Source organism: Pristiophorus japonicus, chromosome 1 (assembly GCF_044704955.1).
Source record: "Pristiophorus japonicus isolate sPriJap1 chromosome 1, sPriJap1.hap1, whole genome shotgun sequence".
Lineage (NCBI taxonomy): Eukaryota > Metazoa > Chordata > Chondrichthyes > Pristiophoridae > Pristiophorus > Pristiophorus japonicus.
Genome location: NC_091977.1, coordinates 16455410 through 16476960, shown reverse-complemented (window position 1 = coordinate 16476960; position 21551 = coordinate 16455410). Strand labels below are relative to the sequence as shown.

The following is a 21551-nucleotide window of genomic DNA, read 5'->3' as shown; positions in this document are numbered from 1 at the left end:
GAAATAATAGAGGCTTGTAAACAAGGAATGGCAATAATCATGGGTGATTTTAACCTTCATATTAATTGTACAAAGTAAATTGGCCAGGGTAGCCTTGAGGAAAAGTTTATAGAGTGTATACGGGATAGTTTCCTTGAACAGTATGTTGCGGAACCAACCAGGAAGCAGGCTATCTTAGATCTGGCACTGTGTAATGAGACAGGATTAATAAACAAACAATCTCCTAGTAAAGGATTCTCCAGGGAGGAGTGATCATAGCATGGTTGAATTTCAAATTCAGTTGGAGGGTGAGAAAGTTGGATCTCAAACCAGTGTCCTAAGCTTAAACAAAGGAGACTACAAAAGGTATGAAGGCAGAGTTGGCTAAAGTGGACTGGGAAAATAGATTAAAGTATGGGATGGTTGATGAGCAGTGGCAGACATTTAAGAAGATATTCCATAACTCGCAACAAAAATATATTCTAATGAGAAAGAAAGACTGTAAGAGAAGGGATAACCATCTGTGACTAACTAAGGAAATAAGGGATGGTATCAAATTGAAAACAAGGGCATACAAAGTGGCCAAGAGTAGTGGAAAGCCAGAGATTGAGAAACTTTTAAAAGCCAGCAAAGACTAAAAAAAAATGAGGGTAGATAGATTATGAAAGCAAACTAGGACAAAATATAAAAACAGTTACTAAAAGTTTCTACAGGTACATAAAGGCAAAGAATGGCTAAAGTAAATGTTGGTCCCTTAAGAGGATGAGACTGGGGAATTAATAATGGTGAACAGGGAAATGGTAGAGACTTTGAACAAATACTAAAAACATCCCAATAGTGGATAATCAAGGGACGAGAGGATGGGAGGAACTTAATACAATCACTATCACTAAAGAAGTAGTACTCAATAAAATAATGGGACTAAAGGCAGACAAGTCCCCTGGGCCGGATGGCTTGCATCCTACAATCTTAAAAGAAATAGTGGATGCAGAAATTGTAATCTACCAAAATTCCCTGCATTCTGGGGAGGTCCCAGCGGATTCGAAAACTGTAAATGTAACATTCCTATTTAAAAAAGGAGGCACACAGAAAGCAGGAAACTATAGACTAGTTAGTCATTGGGAAAATGCTGGAGTCCATTATTAAGGAAGCAGTAGCGGGGCATTTGGAAATGCATGATTCAATCAAGCAGAGTCAGTACGGATTTATGAAAGGGAAATCATGTTTGACAAATTTTCTGGAGTTCTTTGAGGATGTAACGGGCAGGGTGGATAAGGGGGAACCAGTGGATGTGGTGTATTTGGATTTCAATAAAGCATTCGATAAGGTGCTACATAAAAGATTACTGCACAAGATAAAATTTCACAGGGTTGGGGGTAATATTTTAACATGGATAGAGGGTTGGCTAACTAACAGAAAACAGAGTCAGGAAAAATGGGTCATTTTCCAGTTGGCAAACAGTAACTAGTGGGGTGCCGCAGGGATCAGTGCTGGGGCCTCAACTATTTACAATTTATATTAATGACTTGGATGAAGGGACCGAGCATAATGTAGCCAAGTTTACTGATGATACAAAGATGGGTGGGAGAGCAATTTGTGAGGCGGACACAAGAAATATGCATAGGGACATAGACAGGCTAAGTGAGTGGGTAACAATTTGGCAGATGGAGTATAATGTGGGAAAATGTGAGGTTATCCACTTAGGCAGAAAAAAAAAAACAGAAAAGCAAATTATAATTTAAATGGAGAAAAATTCCAAGTGCTGCAGTACAGAGGGACTTCGAGATCCTTGTGCATGAAACACAAAATGTTAGTGTGCAGGTACAGCAAGTAATCAGGAAAGCAAATGGAATGTTGACCTTTATTGCAGGGGGGAATGGAGTATAAAAGCAGAGAAGTCCTACTACAACTGTACAGGGTATTGGTGAGGCCACATCTGGAGTACTGCATACAGTTTTGGTCTCATATTTGCAGAAGGATATACTTGCATTGGAGGCTGTTCAGAGATGAGAGGTTTGACTTATGAAGATAGATTGAGCCTATACTTATTGGAGTTCAGAAGAATGAGGGGTGATCTTATTGAAACATATAAGATAATGGGCCCAAGTTTCCACATGATTTGCACCTGATTTTTAAGGAGCAACTGGTGGAGAACGGACTATCTTAGAAATCGCAATTCTCCACATTTTTTTTCCTGCAGTTCTAGTCAGGTAGAACAGTTCTACTTTGGAACAGAATTTTTTCTTCAAAAGGAGGCGTGTCCGGCCACTGACGCCTGATTTCAAAGTTTCCAGTGAAAACATACTCCAAACTAACTTAGAATGGAGCAAGTGAAGATTTTTGTAGAACTGAAAAAACCTGTTCTACACATTAAAAAATCAGGCGCAGGTTACAAATTAGGCGTCCAGAACGAGGTTGGGGGGGGGGGGGGGGAAGGGAAGTCATTAAATTCTATAATAAATCCTTATTTATACTTCTACAAATATTATACAAATAAATCCAACCTGAATAAACATTTATAAGCAAAGAAAAGATTAAATAAACCATCTTCCTACCTGTGTGAAAGTGCTTCAGGCACGGAGAATGCTGCAGGCGTTCATTCCCGCGGAGGGGAGGGGGGGGGGGGGGGAAGGAGACAGTGAGAAGACTGCAAGTGCTGATGGCAATGTGCTTTTATTAAAAAATGTTCAAAAATTAAACAGCTACAAAGAACTACAAAAATGGCCGAGTGCCAATGTTTTTTTCACACTGCGCGTGCGCGAACGCTCCAACGTGCACGCGCAGCGTTGCCGGCAGGAAAAAAAACTAATTTAAATAGTACCCGCCCCCTCCCACTTACAAAATCGGCGTGGGTGTAAGCTCCGCCCCCCTGGGCGCCGCCCCAAACAGACAAGGAGCTGCAGAACGCTCCAGAATTGCAAGTTTTTTTCCGGCGCCGTTTTAGGCGCGAAAAACGGGCGCCCAGCTCGGAGGGGCACCCGTTTTTTATCGTGTGGAAACTTGGGCCCAATGAGGGGGCGCGACAAGGTGGATGCAGAGAGGATACTTTCACTCATAGGGGAAACAAACTCGGGGGCATAAACTCAGAATAAAGGTCGCCCATTGAAAGCTGAGATGAGGAGGAATTTCTTCTCAGAACATAAGAAATAGGAACAGGAGTAGGCCACACAGCCCCTCGAGCCTGCTCTGCCATTCACTAAGATCATGGCTGATCTGATCATAGACTCAGCTCCACTTCCCCGCCCGACCCCATAACCCCTTATCGTTTAAGAAACTGTCTATTTCTGTCTTAAATTTATTCAATGTCCCAGCTTCCACAACACTCTGAGGCAGAAAATTCCAGGGATTTACAATCCTCAGAAGACATTTCTTCTCATCTCAGTTTTAAATGGGCGGCCCCTTATTCTAAGATTATGCCCTCTAGTTCTAGTCTCCCTCATCAGTGGGAACATCCTCTCTGCATCCACCTGGTCAAACCCCCTCATAATCTTATACGTTTCGATACAATCACCTCTCATTCTTCTGAATTCCAATGAGTAGAGGCCCAACCTTTCCTCATAAGTCAAGCCCCTCATCCCCAGAATCAACCTAGTGAACCTTCTCTGAACTGCCTCCAAAGCAAGTATATCCTTTCATAAATATGGAAACCAAAACTGCATGCAGTATTCCAGGTGTGCTTATCACAAATATCTTGTATAGCTGGAGCAAGACTTCTCTGCTTTTAGACTCCATCCCCTTTGCAATAAAGTTCAAGATGCCATTGGCCTTCCTGATCAATTGCTGTACCTGCATACTATCATTTTATGTTTCATGCTCAAGTATCCCCAGGTCCAGCTGTACTGCAGCACTTTGCAATCTTTCTCCATTTAAATAATAACTTGCTCTTTGATTTTTTTTGTCAAAGTGCATGACCTCACACTTACCAACATTATACTCCATCTGCCAAATTTTTGCCCACTCACTTTTGTAGATTTTTTTGTGTCCTCCTCACACATTGCTTTTCCTCCCATCTTTGTATAGTCAGCAAACTTGGCTACATTACACTCAGTCCCTTCTACCAAGTAGTTAATATAGACTGTAAATAGTTGGGGTCCCAGCACTGATCCCTGCTGCACCCCACTAGTTACTGATTGCCAACCCGAGAAGGAACCAGTTATCCCGACTCTCTGTTTTCTGTTCATTAGCCAATCCTCTATCCATGCCAATATATTACCCCCAACCCCGTGAACTTTTATCTTGTGCAGTAACCTTTTATGTGGCACCTTGTCAAATGCCTTCTGGAAGTCCAAATACACCACATCCACTGGTTCCCTTTTATCCACCCTATTCGTTACATCCTCAAAGAACTCCAGAAAATTTGTCAAACATGACTTCCCCTTAATAAATCCATGCTGACTCTGCCTGACCGAATTTTGCTTTTCCAAATGTCCTGCTACTGCTTCTTTAATGACTCCAACATTTTCCCAACCACATATGTTAAGTTAATTGGTCTATAGTTTCCTGCTTTTTGTCTGCCTCCTTTTTTTTTTTAAAATAGAGACATTACATTTGCTGTTTTCCAATCTGCTGGGATCTCCCCAGAGTCCAGGGAATTTTGGTAAATTACAACCACTATCCCTGCCGCTACTTCTCTTAAGAGGATGCAAGCCATCAGGTCCACGGGATATATCTGCCTTTAGTCCCATTATCTTACGGAGTACCATCTCCTTAGTGATTGTGTTAAGTTCCTCCCCCCCTATAGCCCCTTGACTATCCACTGTCAGAATATTGTTCGTGTCCTCTACCGTAAAGACTGATACAAAATATTTGTTCGGAGTTTCTGCCATCTCCATGTTCCCCATTACTAATTCCCCGGTCTCGTCCTCCAAGGACCAACATTTACTTTAGCCACTCTTTTCCTTTTTATATACCTATAGAAACTCTTGCTATCGGAAAGGGTTGTAAATCTGTGGAATTCTCTGTCCCAGAGCTGTGGAGGCTGGGCCTTTGAATATATTTAAGGCGGAGACAGACAGATTTTTGAACAATAAGAAAATAAAGGGTTATGGGGAGTGGGCAAGGAAGTGGAGCTGAGTCCATGATCAGATCAGCCATGGTCTTATTAAATGGCTGAGCAAGCTCGAGGGGCCAAATGACCTACTCCTGCTCCTATTTCCTATGTCTTATGTTCTCCAGTGAGGGAAGGTATAAAATTGTGAAATGGAAAAACTCTGACCAGACTGAAAGAAATGTTGACATCATAAATGACAAGCTGTCATTTTTTTGTTTTTTTATTTGCCAATCTTTTCCACCACCCCTTATCCCAGGCGTTAACTCCTAGATGAGATACAATTCCACCCTGCCCCAAGTGGCCGCGATTCACACATGACCCTTGAGTGACCATGCAAGGCGTCCCAACCAAGCCCCGTGATATCCATGTGCACGCGCGCACTCTCAGCAGGGGTCAGTGCTCGGCAATTGGAAGCAGGAACCCCAGCAGATATTTATTCCCCTAATCCAAGTGCACACAGGCCAATTACAAACCCATTATCCCGGCCGAGGATTGGTGGAGTGTTACTGGGCTCTCCCTGGACTGAAAGGCTTAGCCACTCACTGGATACGCTCGTTGAGTCACAGGAACTATTAGTAGTTCAGGATATCACTTTATTCATCCCATTCGCTTCCGTATTCACAAGAGCAGATAAGGAGGACCAAAAAAATAGGATCATACACTGAGAACTGGGACAGGTCCAATTCAGATCACTGAGCAGGGGCCAGTTTTTTTTTTAATAAACTTAACGAGTTCATCAAATAAAAAGTAAATAGTGCTGAGGTACAACTTCAATTCTCTGTGCTCTTCACTGCATCAGGCTGATGGACCTGCAGTCTATATATTTTTTTTTATTCGTTCATGGGATATGGGCCTCACTGGCAAGGCCAGCATTTATTGCCCATCACTAATTGTCCTTGGGAAGGTGGTGGTGAATCGCTGCAGTCCATGTGGCGAGTGTACTTCTTTGTAGCGGTTTGGTACAACTGAATTGCTTGCATGGGTAGTTAAAGAGTCAACCACATTGCTGTGGATCTGGAGTCATGTCGGCCAGGCTGGGTAAGGTCGGCAGATTTCTTTCCCGAAAAGGATATTTGTGAATCAGATGGGTTTTTACGACAAACGGTAGTTTTATGGTCACCATTACTGATGCTAGCTTTTTATTCGGATTTATTTAATTAACTGAATTGAAATTCCTCAGCTAGTCCAGTAACATAACCACTATGCTACCTTGATATAGATTATAGGAGTATATAGAATGAGAGAATTTTATAGCACAGGTCATTCTGGAGTCAAGGGTTATGGGGAGCGGGCAGGGAAGTGGAGTTGAGGCCAAGATCAGAACAGGCATAATCTTATTGAATGGCTCGAGGGGCCAAATGGCCGACTCCTGCTCCTATTTATGTTCATTCGGCATAACCGGCAAATGCCAGTGGTTTATGCTCCACTACAGCCTCTGCCCACCTTACTTCATCTAACCCTATCAACATACCCTCCCATCTCCCTCATGTACTTATCCATCTTCCCCTTAAAGGCATCTATATTATTCGCCTCAACCAGGCTTTGTGGTAGCAAGAACCGCATTTTAACCACTCTCTGGGTAAAGTAGTTTCCCCAAGTTCCCTATTGGAGTTATTATTACATGTTCCCCTTTTATTTCATTATATTAGTTCCACAATGCAGAGGCACCAATTTAAATGCATACAAATTAGTACCTGCAGGTAACATCACGGCAAGCCAAAAGCCCTTGCATACCAGAGTTCAGACCGGATTTCGTTGCAGATTTTCAGTGTCAGCTGTGGCTCAGTGGGTAGCACTCTCGCCTCGGAGTCAGAAGTTTGTGGGTTTAATTCCCACTGCAAGACTTGAACACAAAATCTAGGCTGACACTCCAGTGCAGTGCTGAGGGAGTGCTGCACTGTCGGAGGTGCCGTCTTTCAGATGAGACTTTAAACGGAGGCCCCGTCTGCTCTCTCGGGTGGATGTAAAAGATCCCGTTGCGCTATTTCGAAGAAGAGCAGGGGAGTTATCCCCGTAGTGCTGGCCAATATTTATCCCTCAACCAACATCACTAAAGCAGATTATCTGGTCATTATCACATTGCTGTTTGTGGGAGCTTGCTTGCGCAAATTGTCTGCCACATTACAACAGTGACTACACTCCAAAAGTACTTAATTGGCTGTAAAGCGCTTTGGGAAGTCCCGAGGTCATGAAAGGCGCTATATAAATGCAAGTCTTTTCTTTATTTGATAATTAAATATAAACACAAACGTAGGCTTCTAATAAAAGCCAGCAATAGATTAGGTCAGGCAAGCACCTGGTTAGATCTCATTATCATAGGCGGTCCCTCGAACGAGGATGACTTGCTTCCACGAGTTCACAGGTGTTTCGATGAAGGACCCGATGTTCCAGTCCTGAACTCCAGTTGAGGGGGTGGAAGATGCCTGTACGTGAATTATTATTTTTTTTTATATAAAACATGTGGTGACTGTTGCATTCCAGCCACCACACAGGCTTGACAGAGTTCGGCCTTTATCCAGTGGCAAGGGTTAACCAGGACAACTGGAGACCTGCTCTGTTGCACAGACCTAGTGCGCACACATATGCAGCGTGGGCAAGCCCGTGCTGCCCCAGGCCCTCGGCTCTTCTGGGCCCCGTACACTCATCTGTCACACATTCGCCACGATCTCCAGAGTGCAATGGGATCTTTTACAAGGATGATACCAGAAATGCTAGGATAAACATATCAAGAAAGGCTGAACAGGCTGGGTCTCTTCTTGAAAAAAGGCTGAGGGATGACCTAATGGAGGTCTTTAAAATGATGAAAGGTTTTGATAGAGTGGATATAGAGAATGTTTCCACTTGTTAGGAAGAGCATAACCAGAGGCTATCAATATAAGATCGTCACCAAGAAATCCAATAGGGAATTCAGAAGAAACTTCTTTACCCAAAGAGTGTTGAGAATGTGGAACTCACTACCACAGGGAGTGGTTGAGGCGAAAAGTATAGATGCATTTAAGGGAAGGCTGGACAAGCATATATGAGGGAGAAGGGAATAGAGGGTTATGCTGATAGATTTAGATGATGAAAGACGGGAGGAGGCTCGAGTGGAGCATAAACACCGGCATGGACTGGTTGGGCCGTATATCCTATGTCAGATCTAAAAACAGGAAGAATGCAAAATCAGTGGATTTTTCTGTTCTTTTATACTCTTCTCACCATTTGGAAAAAAAATGTTCCCATGTTTTAGATCTTTCTCTACTGCTCCTTAGCGGAGTATAGACAGCAATCTACTGCAAGTGTCAGCGTAGCTAGCACTCTCAATACTGAGTGATAATGTTGTGGTTTCAAGTTCCACTTCAGTGACTTGAGCACAAAAGTCTAGGCGGACACTCCACATGCAGTGCTGAGGAAGTGTTGTCTTTTGGATGAGGTGTTAAACCCTCAGTCTGCCCTCTCAGGTGGACGTAAAAGATCCCACTATTATTTCGAAAAACCAAGGGGGTTCTCTCCAGTGTCCTGGGTATTATTTATCCCCCAGACAACAGCAGTAAAACAGATTATCCGGTGATCTGTTTCCTATATTACAACAGTGACTATACTCCAAAAGTACTTCATTCGCTGTAAAGCGCTTTGGATCGCCTGAATTATGAAAGGCGATATATAAATGCAATTTTTATTTTAAACTTGGCTTCCAGAAGGCATTCGATAAGGTGCCACATAAAAGGATACTGCACAAGATAAAAGTTCATGGGGTTGGGGGGTAATATATTAGCATGGATAGAGGATTGGCTAACTAACAGAAAACAGAGTCGGGATAAATGGGTCATTTCCGTTGGCAAACAGTAACTTGTGGGGTGCCGCAGGGATCGTGCTGGGTCCTCAACTATTTACAATCTACATTAATGATTTGGACGAAAGGACGTTTGCTGATGATACAAAGATGGGTGGGAGAGAAGTTGTGAGGAAGACACAAGAAATCTGCAAAGGGATATAGACAGGCTAAGTGAGTGGGAAAAAATTTGGCGGAGGGAAAGTGTGAGGTTATCCACTTTGCCAGAATAAAAAAAAGGAAATTTATTTAAATGGAGCAAAATTACAAAATACAGAGGGATGTGGGGGTCCTTGTGCATGAAACACAAAAGTGAGTCTGCAGGCAAATGGAATGTTGGCCTTTATTGCAAGGGGGATGGAGTATTAAAGCAGAGAAGTCTTGCTACAACTGTCCTAGAGTGCTGTGTACAGTTTTGGTCTCCTTATTTAGGGAAGGATATACTTGCATCGGAGGCAGTTCAGAGAAGGTTCACTCGGTTGATTCCTGAGATGAAGGGGTTAAATTATAACATAAGAAATAGCAGGAGTAGGCCATACTGCCCCTCGAGCCTGCTCCGCCATTCAATACGATCATGGCTGATCCGATCATGGACTCAGGTCCACTTCCCTACCCGCTCCCCATAACCCCTTATCGTTTAAGAAACTGTCTATTTCGATCTTAAATTTATTCAATGTCCCAGCTTCCACAGTTCTGAGGCAGCGAATTCCACAGATTTACAATTCTGAGGAAATTTCTCCTCATCTCAGTTTTAAATGGGTGGCCCCTTATTCTAAGATTATGCCCTCTAGTTCTAGTCTCCCCCATCAGTGGAAACATCCTCTCTGCATCCAGCTTGTCAAGCCCCCTCATAATCTTATACGTTTCGATAAGATCACCTCTCATTCTTCTGAATTCCAATGAGTAGAGGCCCAAACTACTCAAACTTTCCTCAAAAGTCAACCCCCTCATTTCTGGAATCAACCGAGTGAACCTTCGCTGAACTGCCTCCAAAGCAAGTATATCCTTTCGTAAATATGGAAACCAAAACTGCATGCAGTATTCCAGGTGTGGCCTCACCAATACCCTGTAGAACTGTAGCAAGACTTCCCTGCTTTTATACTCCAACCCCTTTGCAATAAAGGCCAAAATACCATTGGCCTTCCTGATCACTTGCTGTACCTGCATACTAACCTTTTGTGTTTCATGCACAAGTACCCCCAGGTCTCGCTGTATTGCAGCACTTTGCAATCTTTCTCCATTTAAATAATAACTTGCTCTTTGATTTTTTTTCTGCCAAAGTGCATGACCTCACACTTACCAACATTATACTCCATCTGCCAAATTTTTGCCCACTCACTTAGCCTGTCTATGTCCTTTTGCAGATTTTGTGTGTCCTCCTCACACATTGTTTTTCCTCCCATTTTTGTATCGTCAGCAAACTTGGCTATATTACACTTGCCCCTTCTTCCAAGTTGTTAATATAGATTGTAAATAGTTGGGGTCCCAGCACTGATCCCTGCGGCACCCCACTAGTTACTGATTGCCAACCCAAGAAGGAAACATTTATCCCAACTCTCTGTTTTCTGTTCGTTAGCCAATCCTCTATCCATGCTAATATATTATCCCCAACCCTGTGAACTTTTATCTTGTGCAGTAACCTTTTATGTGGCACCTTTTCAAATGCCTTCACCACAGCCAATGAAGAAAGGTTGAGCAGGTTGGGCCTGAATTCATTGGAGTTCAGAAGAATGAAAGGTGATCTTATTGAGACATACAAGATAATGAAGGGGCTCGACAAGGTAGATGCAGAGAGGATGTTTCCATTCATGGGGAATCTAGAACCCGGGGGCTTAGTTTCAGAATAAGGGGTCATCTATTTAAACAGAAATGAGGAGCAATTTCTTCTCTGAGGGTTGTAAATCTGTGGAATTCTCTGCCCCTGAAAGCTGTTGAGGCTGGGTCATTGAATATATTTAAGGTGTAGACAGATTTTTGAGCGATAAGGGAGTGAAAGGTTATGGGGAGCGGGCAGGGAAGTGGAGCTGAGCCCATGATCAGATCAGCCATGATCTTATTAAATGGCGGAGCAGGCTTGAGGAGCCATATGGCCGACTCCTGCTCCTATTTCGTATGTTCTTAAGTTCAATCAATAGTGACATGGAAATCAGAGTGAGAGCTTTCTCCCTCTCCATACAACACAGCCTGCAGTTCACTGTGGGAGGAGCTACAAATACCAACTCACTGACGTGTCAACAAACTTCGTCATATAACCTCCCTAGATTTTGAACGTATTAAATTTTTTCACAATATATTCCAAGAAAAGTCAAACTTATGCTTTATTAAAATTTAGATTATAACACATGTCTCAAGACCTTAGCCCAATCAGAGGTTTACAGCATGGAAGGCCACTCGGCCCATCGTGTCTGTGCCGGCTGAAAAAGAGCTATCCACCCTAATCCCACTTTCCTGCTCTTGGTCCGTAGCCCTGTAGGTTAAGGCATTTCAAGTGCATATCGAAGTACTTTTTACTTGAGGGTTTTTGCCTCTACCACCCTTTCAGGCAGTGAGTTCCAGACCCTCACCACACTCTGGGTAAAAAAGATTCTCAACTCCCCTCTAATCCTTCTACCAATTACTTTAAATCTATGTCCCTTAGTTATTGATCTCTCTGCTAAGGGAAATAGGTCCTTCCTATCCACTCTATATAAGCCTCTCAATTTTATACGCCTCAATTAAATCTCCCCTCAGCCAGCCGCCCATTTAAAACAGAGATGAGGAGAAATTTCTTCTCCGAGGGTTTGGAATCTGTGAAATTTGCTGCCTCAGAGAGTTGTGGCAGCTGGGACATTGAATAAATTTAAGACAGAAATAGACAGTTTCTAAACGATAAGGGGATAAGGGGTTATGGGGAGCGGGCGGGGAAGTGGAGCAGAGTCCATGATCAGATCAGCCACGATCTTATTGAATGGCGGAGCAGGCTCGAGGGGCCATATGGCCTACTCCTGTTCCTATTTATGTTCTTATGTTCCTCTGTTCCAAAGAAACCAAACCCAGCCCTATACAATCTTTCCTCATAGCTAAAATTGTCCAGTCCAGGCAGCATCCTCATAAATCTCCTCTCTAGTGTAATCATATCTTTCCTATAATGTGGTGACCAGAACTGTACACAATACTCTAGCTGTGGCCCAACTAGTGTTTTATACAGTTCAAACATAACCTCCCTTCTCTTGTATTCTATGCTACTGTAACATGGTGACGAATAATGCACCTTGGTCATGTTGCACACACTACTTGCACAGGACACCTGTTTGAAATTGTAGCTTAGACACACCTAATGGAACTTGCTCAGTGCGGTCATTATGATGAATTTTAAAAAAACAATTACACAGCCCTTTTCAATAAACAATGTAGTCCTATCAGACATGCATTAACAAAAGCAAACAATATATACTGGCAATGGTAATAAAGAGTTGATCATTATCTAGTCTTTCACTGAAAATAAGGAAACCAAAAGAGGAGCCACATCCGCTCATAACAAAAAAGAATTACTGCTTGCTGTTGCCTCACTCCTTCAAAAGCCGCACTCACCCTATTGGCTTACCTCTGTTGGTAGGTTGGTACCTGTGTTAGGTCAGAAGTTTGTGGGTTTGAGCCAGGCACCAGGACTTGAGCAGGACAACTTGTATTTATATAGCGCCTTTGACATAGTAAAATATCCCAAAGTGCTTCACAGGAGTGTTATAAAACAAAATTTACCACACCACATGAGATATTAAGGCAAATGGCCAAAACCTTGGTCAAAGAAGCAGCTCAAAGGAGAAGAGAAAGATGGAGAGGTTTAGGAAGGAAATTCCAGAGCTTCGGGCCCAGGCAGCTGAAGGCACGGCCATTAATGGTGGAACGATTAAAATCGAGCTTGCGCAAGAGGCCAGTATTGGAGGGGAGCGGAGATCTTGGAGAATTGAGAGGCTGGAGGAGATTACGGAGATAGGGAGTGGCAAGGCCATGGAGGGGTTTGAAAACACGGATGAGAATTTTAAAATGCTGGAAATCTGAAACAAAAATGGAAAATGCTGGAAATACTCAGCAGGTCAGGCAGCATCTAGAGAGAAACCGAGTTGGCGTTTCAGGTAAATGACGAAAGTTCATCGATCGACCTGAAACGTTAACTCTGTTTCTCTCTCCACAGAAGCTGCCTGACCTGCTGAGCGCTTCAGAGCTTTAGATGAGCTCAAGTTTACGGAGGATGTTCAGGAGAGCACAAAGACTAGGCTGACAATCGATGCAATGCTGCATTGTCAGAAGTGCCGTCTTTTTGGAAGAAACTTCAAATTGAAGTGCATATTGAAACTTTTAATGAGAAGGCTGTAGAGTTGGCATTGTGAAAGGATGAGATCAAATGGGCCAAAGGGTTTTCTGCATCTGAACCTACCTTGTTAGTCTATTCCCAAGGCCTCGAAAAAGTGGCTCTGTAACTGGCTACTGAAACATTGGTGAGCCCGAGCGAGAGCAATCTTTCTCCCTCTCGAGAAGCACCGTGCCCGTGCGTGCTCCTTTCCACAATGTCACTTTAAGATCACTAACTCATCATGGGATTGACTTCGACCCCTCCATCCTCGCAAACTACTGCCCCATCTCCAACCTCCTTTCCCTCTCCAAAGTCCTTGAACGTGTTGTCACCTCCCAAATCTGTGCCCATCGTTCCCACAATTTCATGTTTGAATCCCTTCAATCTTGTTTCCGCCCCTCCACAGTACCAAACTGGCTCTCAAAGTGATAAATGACATCCTTTGTGACTGCGACAAAGGCAAATGATCCCCATTCGTCCTTCTCGACTTGTCTGCTGCCGTTGACACGGATGACCGCTCTAACTTTCTCCGATGCCTCTCCATCGTCCGGCTGGGTGGGACTGCACTCCGCCTGGTTCCATTCTTATCTCTCTAATCGTAGCCAGAGAATCACCTGCAACGGTTTCTCTCCCTGTCCTCACACACCATCCTGACTTGAAAACGTATCGCCGATCTTTCATCGTCGCTGGGTCAAAATCCTGGAACTCCCTCCCTAATAGCACTGTGGGAGTACCTTCACCACACAGACTGCAGCGGTTCAAGGCGGCGGCTCACTAGCATCTTCTCGAGGGAAATTAGGGATGGGCAATAAATGCTGGCCTTCAACAACACTCACATTTTTTTTAATCCGTGGCACTGACCATTCATGCCCACTGTGCTGTGCCACTCCTGTGAATTTGTATATTTTGTCATCGTTACTTTTTTTCCCTCATTCATTCTCGGGATGTGGGTGTCACTGGCAAGGCCAGCATTCATTGCCCATCCCGGATTACCCAGAGAAGATGGTGGTGGTGAGCCACCTTCTTCAAGTAAGAAGGCATACGGGATACTTTCCCTTATTAGCCGAGGCATAAAATAATAGAGCAGGGAGATTATACTTGAACTATATAAATCAATGTTGTCCATATCCATCTACAGACACCGCCAAGATTGCAAACATTCCTTCCCAGAACACCTCCATTCAGTCCGTAAGCGTGACCCCGAGCTTCCGGTCGCCTGTCGCTTTAATTCCCTGCTACACACTCACTCTGTTCTCTGCCTCTTGCTCAATGCAAGCTCGAAGAACAGCACCTCATCTTTCGTTTGGGCACTTTACAGCCTTCCGAACTCAACACTGAGTTCAACAATTTCAGACCATAACCTTAGCCCCCATTTTCTCGGCCAGCAGCTGCTTTTCCCATTTACACCTCCTCTAAATCCATCTTCTGTTTCTTGACTTGTCCCATTACCTTCTCCCTTGCAACATCATCCCTTTTGTAATTTAATCACTCCTGTCTTCCACCCTATCACAGACCACCTCTTTTGTCATTTCCTCCTCTTCCCACCCCCACCTTTCCCTGCCTCTGCACGTGCTTAAAATCTATAACTTTTCCTACTTCTGACGAAGGGTAATCGACCTGAAACATGAACTGTTTCTCTCTCCGTAGATGCTACCTGACCTGCTGAGTATTTCCAGCATTTTCTGTTTTTATTTCAGATTTCCAGCATCCGCAGTGTTTTTGCTAATGTAAACGTCCCTTTTTGAAATTGCACCAAGCGCAAAAAGAGAACAGGGCAGGTTTGATGAGATGACTGATCACATTGGGAAAATGAAAATTCTTGATTAAAATACTTATTTTCCCCCCCAAGACTGAACACACAGGTCAGGAAATGTAACAGCACTGCTGCTGAGTGACTGTGGATGAAGTGGATTGGAGGGGTGGGGGGGAAATGGTTGGAGGGTCCCATCCTAATATCCCACCCCTACTCCACTTTCCACAACCTGAACTCCACCTTTCACTCCTTCCAGGCATTTGAAAAAACAATCTGTTCTACCTGGGCACAAAAATCCAGGCCGACACTCCAGTGGAGTGCTGCACTCTCGGAGGTGCCGTCTTTCGGATGAGACGTTAAACCGAGGCTCCATCTGCTCTCACAGGTGGACGTAAAAGATCCCATGGCTATTTCGAAGAGGAGCAGGGGAGTTATCCCTACTGTCCTGACCAATATTTATCCCTCAATCAACATCACTGAAAAACAGATTATCCGGTCACTATCACATTGATGTTTGTGGGAGCTTGCTGTGCACAAATTGGCTGCCGAGTTTTCTACATTACAACAGTGACTACACTTCAAAAGTACTTCATTGGCTGTAAAGCGCTTTGGGATATCCGGTGGCCGTGAAAGAAAAGGAACACTTGGATTTATATAGCGCTGAAGAAATCCATTAGCCAGCTCTTTACAAGTGTCCATTTTACAACAAATATCTCTGCTCTTGGTCGATTCTTCTCTCCTCACCTCCCTGCCCCTGTTTTCAGTCAGTCCTATTGACCCACTCCCAGGAAAACCAATATCCTAAAAAGATAAGTAATCAGAACAAAAATAAAATACGAGAAACACTCAGCAAGTTAGTCAGCATCCGTGGAGAGAACGAGACAAGGCAACATTCCAGGTGTAGAGCCTTCATCAGACTTTAATCTGTGCTCTTCCCACTGGTGCTGACCTGCTGAGCATTTACAGCATCTACTGTTTGGTTGCAGTTTCCTAGCTTCTGCTCTCTTCTTCCCCCATCCCGACCATCCCCAGCAAAAGAAGCATTGGTTACCCAAAGGAAAACAGTGCCATCAATGGGGAAAGCATCTTGCATGCAGCACCGCAACAAAAATGTCAGTAACTATAGAAATCAGATGACAAAGGGACAGAAACCTGATCACCTCTCAGACTCGCTGGAAATCCCTTCAGACTCCCAGGAACTGTACTTGTTTGTGTATGTGCATCTGTATCTGTCTGTGTATATCTGTGTGTCTGTATGCATGTAAGGGAGTGCCTGTCTGTGCATATGTTTGTGTTTTTTGTCAATGTATATATTTATGTCAGTGTGTATGTGGTCACTGTGTATATTAGAGTGTCATTGTGTGTCAGTGTGTGTATATCTGAGTGTTGTGTCAGTGCGTGTATATCGGAGTGCTGTCAGTGTATATCTGAGTGTTGTCAGTGTGTGTTGTTGTCAGTGTGTGCATATTTGAGTGTGTCAGTGTGTGTTTTTGTCAGTGTGTGTATATTTGAGTGTTTTGTCAGCGTGTGTGTAGGAGTGTTTTGTCAGTGTGTGTATATGTGTGTGTCAGTGTGTGTGTTTTGCGTCAGTGTGTACATTTGAGTGTGTTTTGTCTGTGTGTATATTTGAGTGTGTCGGTGTGTTTGTATATATAGGAGTGCAGCTCTCCGTTTTCTGGCTCTGTTTACTCACTGTTTCTGTCCCGGCTCCTCGCTGGACGGTCCCTGCTGGAATGACTTCAGTGACTCGAAGGCCTTCATCAGTTTCTCCATGGTTGCCATTTTATTAGGAAGAGAGAGAGAGAATATTGCAAGAGGGGGGGGGGGGGAAGCTCGGTAATCTCACTCCTTGCAGAAGGGATTATCAATGCGACCACCAAACACACCAAGACCAGCGCTCTGTGTCGGTGCGGACAGGCGGGAGCGGAGGCTCTACCCGCGGCGCGCACACCCAGCGAACCGCCGGCTGTCGCCAAACTCGGCGTCCACCGCCATCTTGATGAGGAAAAATCCCACCATCCGTCCCCTGCAACCTAACCTGACGGCGCTGCCTGCCCCGCCCCGTCCGCCCGATGGACGGCCCCGCCGGCCAATCACCGATCGCCATTTGGTCCTTTGGTCCAATGATATTGGAGTAGGGGGGGGGCGGGACATAATGGGACACCCGAACCTGACGCCGCTGCCTGTCCCGCCCCCTTCGTCCGATTGACGGTTCCCTGGATCAATCAGTCTTTATCTGGTCTTTTCCACCAATATTATTGGACTGGGGAGGCAGGACAGAATAAAACCTGACGGCGCCGCCTGCCCCTCCTTCCCCCGCCCACTAAACCCGATTGATGGTACAACTGACCAATCGGCGATCGGCTTGAGGTATTGACCTGGGGGCGGGACAGACTAAGACAACCGAGCCACAGTGCCCCATCGACCAATCGACGATCCGCCTTTGGTCCGATAGGCCAATGGCCATGGTTTGAGGGCGGGACCCAAGTTGCCAGCGCCACCAATCCCGGCTTGGCGCCAAAAGCCCATGACTGACGGTTGGCTGTGATTTTGAGGCGAGAAGTTGGGACAATGGCGTCAACACCTCAGGTCACATCACTCGAAAGACTCCTGCCCAATCCCACCATCAGGCCCAAGTCCTGCACTTTTTAGTCCCTCCAGACTCAGCAACATAGAGTGCATTTTTATTCGCTTTTATGGAATGTGGGTGGCGTTGGCAAGGCCGGCATTTATTGCCCATCCCTAATTCCCTCGAGAAGGCGGCATTTATTGCCCATCCCTAATTCCCTCGAGAAGGTGGCATTTATTGCCCATTCCTAATTCCCTCGAGAAGGTGGCATTTATTGCCCATTCCTAACCACCCTCGAGAAGGTAGCATTTATTGCCCATTCCTAACCACCCTCGAGAAGGTAGCATTTACTGCCCATCCCTAAACGCCCTTGAGAAGGTAGCATTTATTGCCCATTCCTAACCACCCTCGAGAAGGTAGCATTTACTGCCCATCCCTAATCGCCCTCGAGAAGGTGGCATTTATTGCCCATTCCAAACCACCCTCGAGAAGGTAGCATTTATTGCCCATTCCAAACCACCCTCGAGAAGGTAGCATTTAATGCCCATTCCTAACCACCCTTGAGAAGGTAGCATTTATTGCCCATCCCTAATCGCCCTCAAGATGGCATTTATTGCCCATTCCTAATCACCCTCGAGAAGGTAGCATTTATTGCCCATCCTTAATCGTCCTCGAGAAGGTGGTGGTGACTGAGTGGCTCGCGAGGCTATTTCAGAGGGCACGGTTAAGAGTCAACCATAGGCAAGAGAAAACGCTTCAAGGACAACCCTCAATGGCTCCTTGAAAAAAAATGTAACATGCCCACTTCGGAATCCCTGACCCACGACCGGTCAAAGTGGAGGAGAAGCATCCGAGAAGGTGTCGAACACTTCGAGTCTCTTCGCCGAGAGGAAGCGGAAGCCAAGTGCAAACAGCAGAAGGAGCGCACGACAACCCAAGCACTCCACCCACCCATCCCTCCAACCACCGTCTGCCCCACCGTGACAGCGACTGTAGGTCCCGCATCAAACTCATCAGTCACCTTAGAACTCATATTAGTGTGGAAACAAGTCATCCTCGACTCCGGGGGGGTGGGGGGGGGGAATGCTTAAGAAGAAGGAGACATAAGAAATAGGAACAGAAGGAGGCCATACGGTCCCTCGAGCCTGCTCCGCCATTCAATAAGATCATGGCTGATCTGACCATGGACTCAGCTCCATTTCCCCGCCCGCTCCCCATAACCCCTTATCCCCTTATCGCTCAAGAAACTGTCGATTTCTGTCTTAAATTTATTCAATGTCCCGGCTTCCACAGCTCTACGAGGCAGCAAATTCCACAGATTTATAACCCTCTGAGAGAAGAAATTTCTCCTCATCTCAGTTTTAAATGGGTAGCCCCCTATTCAAAGATCATGCACTCTAGTTCTAGTCTCCCCCATCAGTGGAAACATCCCCTCTGCATCCACCTCGTCAAGCCCTCTCATAATCTTACACGTTTCGATAAGATCACCTCTCATTCTTCTGAATTTCACTGAGTAGAGGCCCAACCTACTCAACCTTTTCTCATAAGTCAACCCCCTCATCCCCGGAATCAACGTTGTGAACCTTCTCTGAACTGCCTCCACAGCAAGTATATCCTTTCGTAAAAATGCAACCAAAATTGCACGCAGTATTCCAGGTGTGGCCTCACCAATACCTTATATAGTTGTAGCAAGACTTCCCTGCTTTTATAGAAACATAGAAATTAGGTGCGGGAGAAGGCCATTCGGTCCTTTGAGCCTGCACCGCCATTCAATAAGATCATGGCTGATCATTCAACCTCAGTACCCCTTTCCTGCTTTCTCTCCGTACCACTTGATCCCTTTGGCTGTGAGGGCCATATCTAACTCCCTTTTGAATATATCTAACGAACTGGCCTCAACAACTTTCTGTGGTAGAGAATTCCACAGGTTACCCACTCTCTGAGGGGTCAAGTTTTGGCCTGAGTTGCTCCTATTTTTTTGGAGCAACTAGTTTAGAATGGAGTATCTTAGAAATTGCAATTCTCGGTATTTAGTTTGCTCCAGTTCTAGTGAGTCAGAACAGTTTCATTTTAGAACAGATTTTTTTTTAAAGGGGGCGTGTCCGGCCACTTGCACCTGTTTTGCAAGTTTAGGCAGCAAAAACTTACTCCAAACTAACTTAGAATGGAGTAAGTGTAGATTTTTGTATGCTCAGAAAAATCTTGCCTACACTTAGAAATCAGGCATAGGGAAAGAGAGATGGGGAGGGGAAGGAAGTTCACAAACATTAAACACTTCACTTTTACAAATAAAGAGCCATCATCAATAATAAATGATAAATAAATCAATAAATAAACCAATAAATCAATCCAAATAAATTAGAAATAAAAAATAATAAAAAATCACTCAATAAATAAAAAACTATTTCTACTCACCTACTGCAGCATAACATAACATAAGAACATGAGAATTAGGAACAGGAGTAGGCCATCTAGCCCCTCGAGCCTGCTCCGCCATTCAACAAGATCATGGCTGATCTGGCCGTGGACTCAGCTCCATTTACCCGCCCGCTCCCCGTAACCCTTAATTCCCTTATTGGTTAAAAATCTATCTATCTGTGACTTGAATACATTCAATGAGCTAGCCTCAACTGCTTCCTTGGGCAGAGAATTCCACAGATTCACAACCCTCTGGGAAAAGAAATTCCTTCTCAACTCGGTTTTAAATTGGCTCCCCCGTATTTTGAGGCTGTGCCCCCTAGTTCTAGTCTCCCCGACCAGTGGAAACAACCTCTCTGCCTCTATCTTGTCTATCCCTTTCATTATTTTAAATGTTTCTATTAGATCACCCCTCATCCTTCTGAACTCCAACGAGTAAAGAGCCAGTCTACTCAATCTATCATCATAAGGTAACCCCCTGATCTCCGGAATCAGCCTTGTGAATCGTCTATATACCCCCTCCAAAGCTAGTATATCCTTCCTTAAGTAAGGTGACCAAAACTGCATGCAGTACTCCAGGTGAGGCCTCACCAATACCCTATACAGTTGCAGAAGGACCTTCCTGCTTTTGTACTCCATCCCTCTCGCAATGAAGGCCAACATTGCATTCGCCTTCCTGATTACCTGCTGCACCTGCAAACTAACTTTTTGGGATTCATGCACAAGGACCCCCAGGTCCCTCTGCACCGCAGCATGTTGTAATTTCTCCCCATTCAAATAATATTCCCTTTTACTGTTTTTTTTCCCAAGGTGGATGACCTCACACTTTCCGACATTGTATTCCATCTGCCAAACCTGAGCCCATTCGCTTAACCTATCTAAATCTCTTTGCAGCCTTTCTGTGTCCTCTACACAACCCGTTTTCCCACTAATCTTTGTATCATCTGCAAATTTTGTTACACTACACTCTGTCCCCTCTTCCAGGTCATCTATGTATATTGTAAACAGTTGTGGTCCCAGCACCGATCCCTGTGGCACACCACTAACCACCGATTTCCAACCCGAAAAGGACCTATTTATCCTGACTCTCTGCTTTCTGTTCGTCAGCCAATTCTCTATCCATGGTAATACATTTCCACTGACTCCGCATACCTTTATCTTCTGCAGTAACCTTTTGTGTGGCACCTTATCGAATGCCTTTTGGAAATCTAAATACACCACATCCATCGGTACACCTCTATCCACCATGCCCGTTATATCCTCAAAGAATTCCAGTAAATTAGTTAAACATGATTTCCCCTTCATGAATCCCTGCTGCATCTGCTTGATTGCACTATTCCTATCTAGATGTCTCGCTATTTGCACATGCGGGCCAAATGCCCTGTATATTCACAATTTCTGCAAACAGCCTGCTGAAATCGACATCCCCTGGATGAGTGCCCACCCCCACACCTCCAGCACAGACCTGTTCCATTTTTCAAAGTGTTCCCAAAGAATGAGCTGCATCTGGCTGATCTCTCTTGAGCTTCTCTCAGTTTGTAGTTGATTGCTCGCATTGTGGGTTGATGAGGTGTGAACGGCCGTTCCTGTGGCCCTTGATGGCTTCTGCCTGCTGTCGAGAGTCTGTTCTCCCGGTGTGGA

General features: G+C 44.7%; 1 protein-coding gene across 8 annotated transcripts in view; it reads right to left on the bottom strand.

The window, feature by feature from the left end:
* Window positions 1-16939, bottom strand: part of htt (huntingtin) — a 250339-nt gene extending 233400 nt beyond the window's left edge. For all 8 annotated transcript variants that reach the window (XM_070877815.1, XM_070877836.1, XM_070877828.1 and 5 more), the window contains exon 1: window positions 16617-16939. In XM_070877815.1, coding sequence (XP_070733916.1) covers window positions 16617-16705 — 89 coding nt within the window. In that variant the 5' untranslated portion in view covers window positions 16706-16939. The remainder of the gene's footprint in view (window positions 1-16616) is intronic.
* Window positions 16940-21551: the final 4612 nt, after the last annotated feature.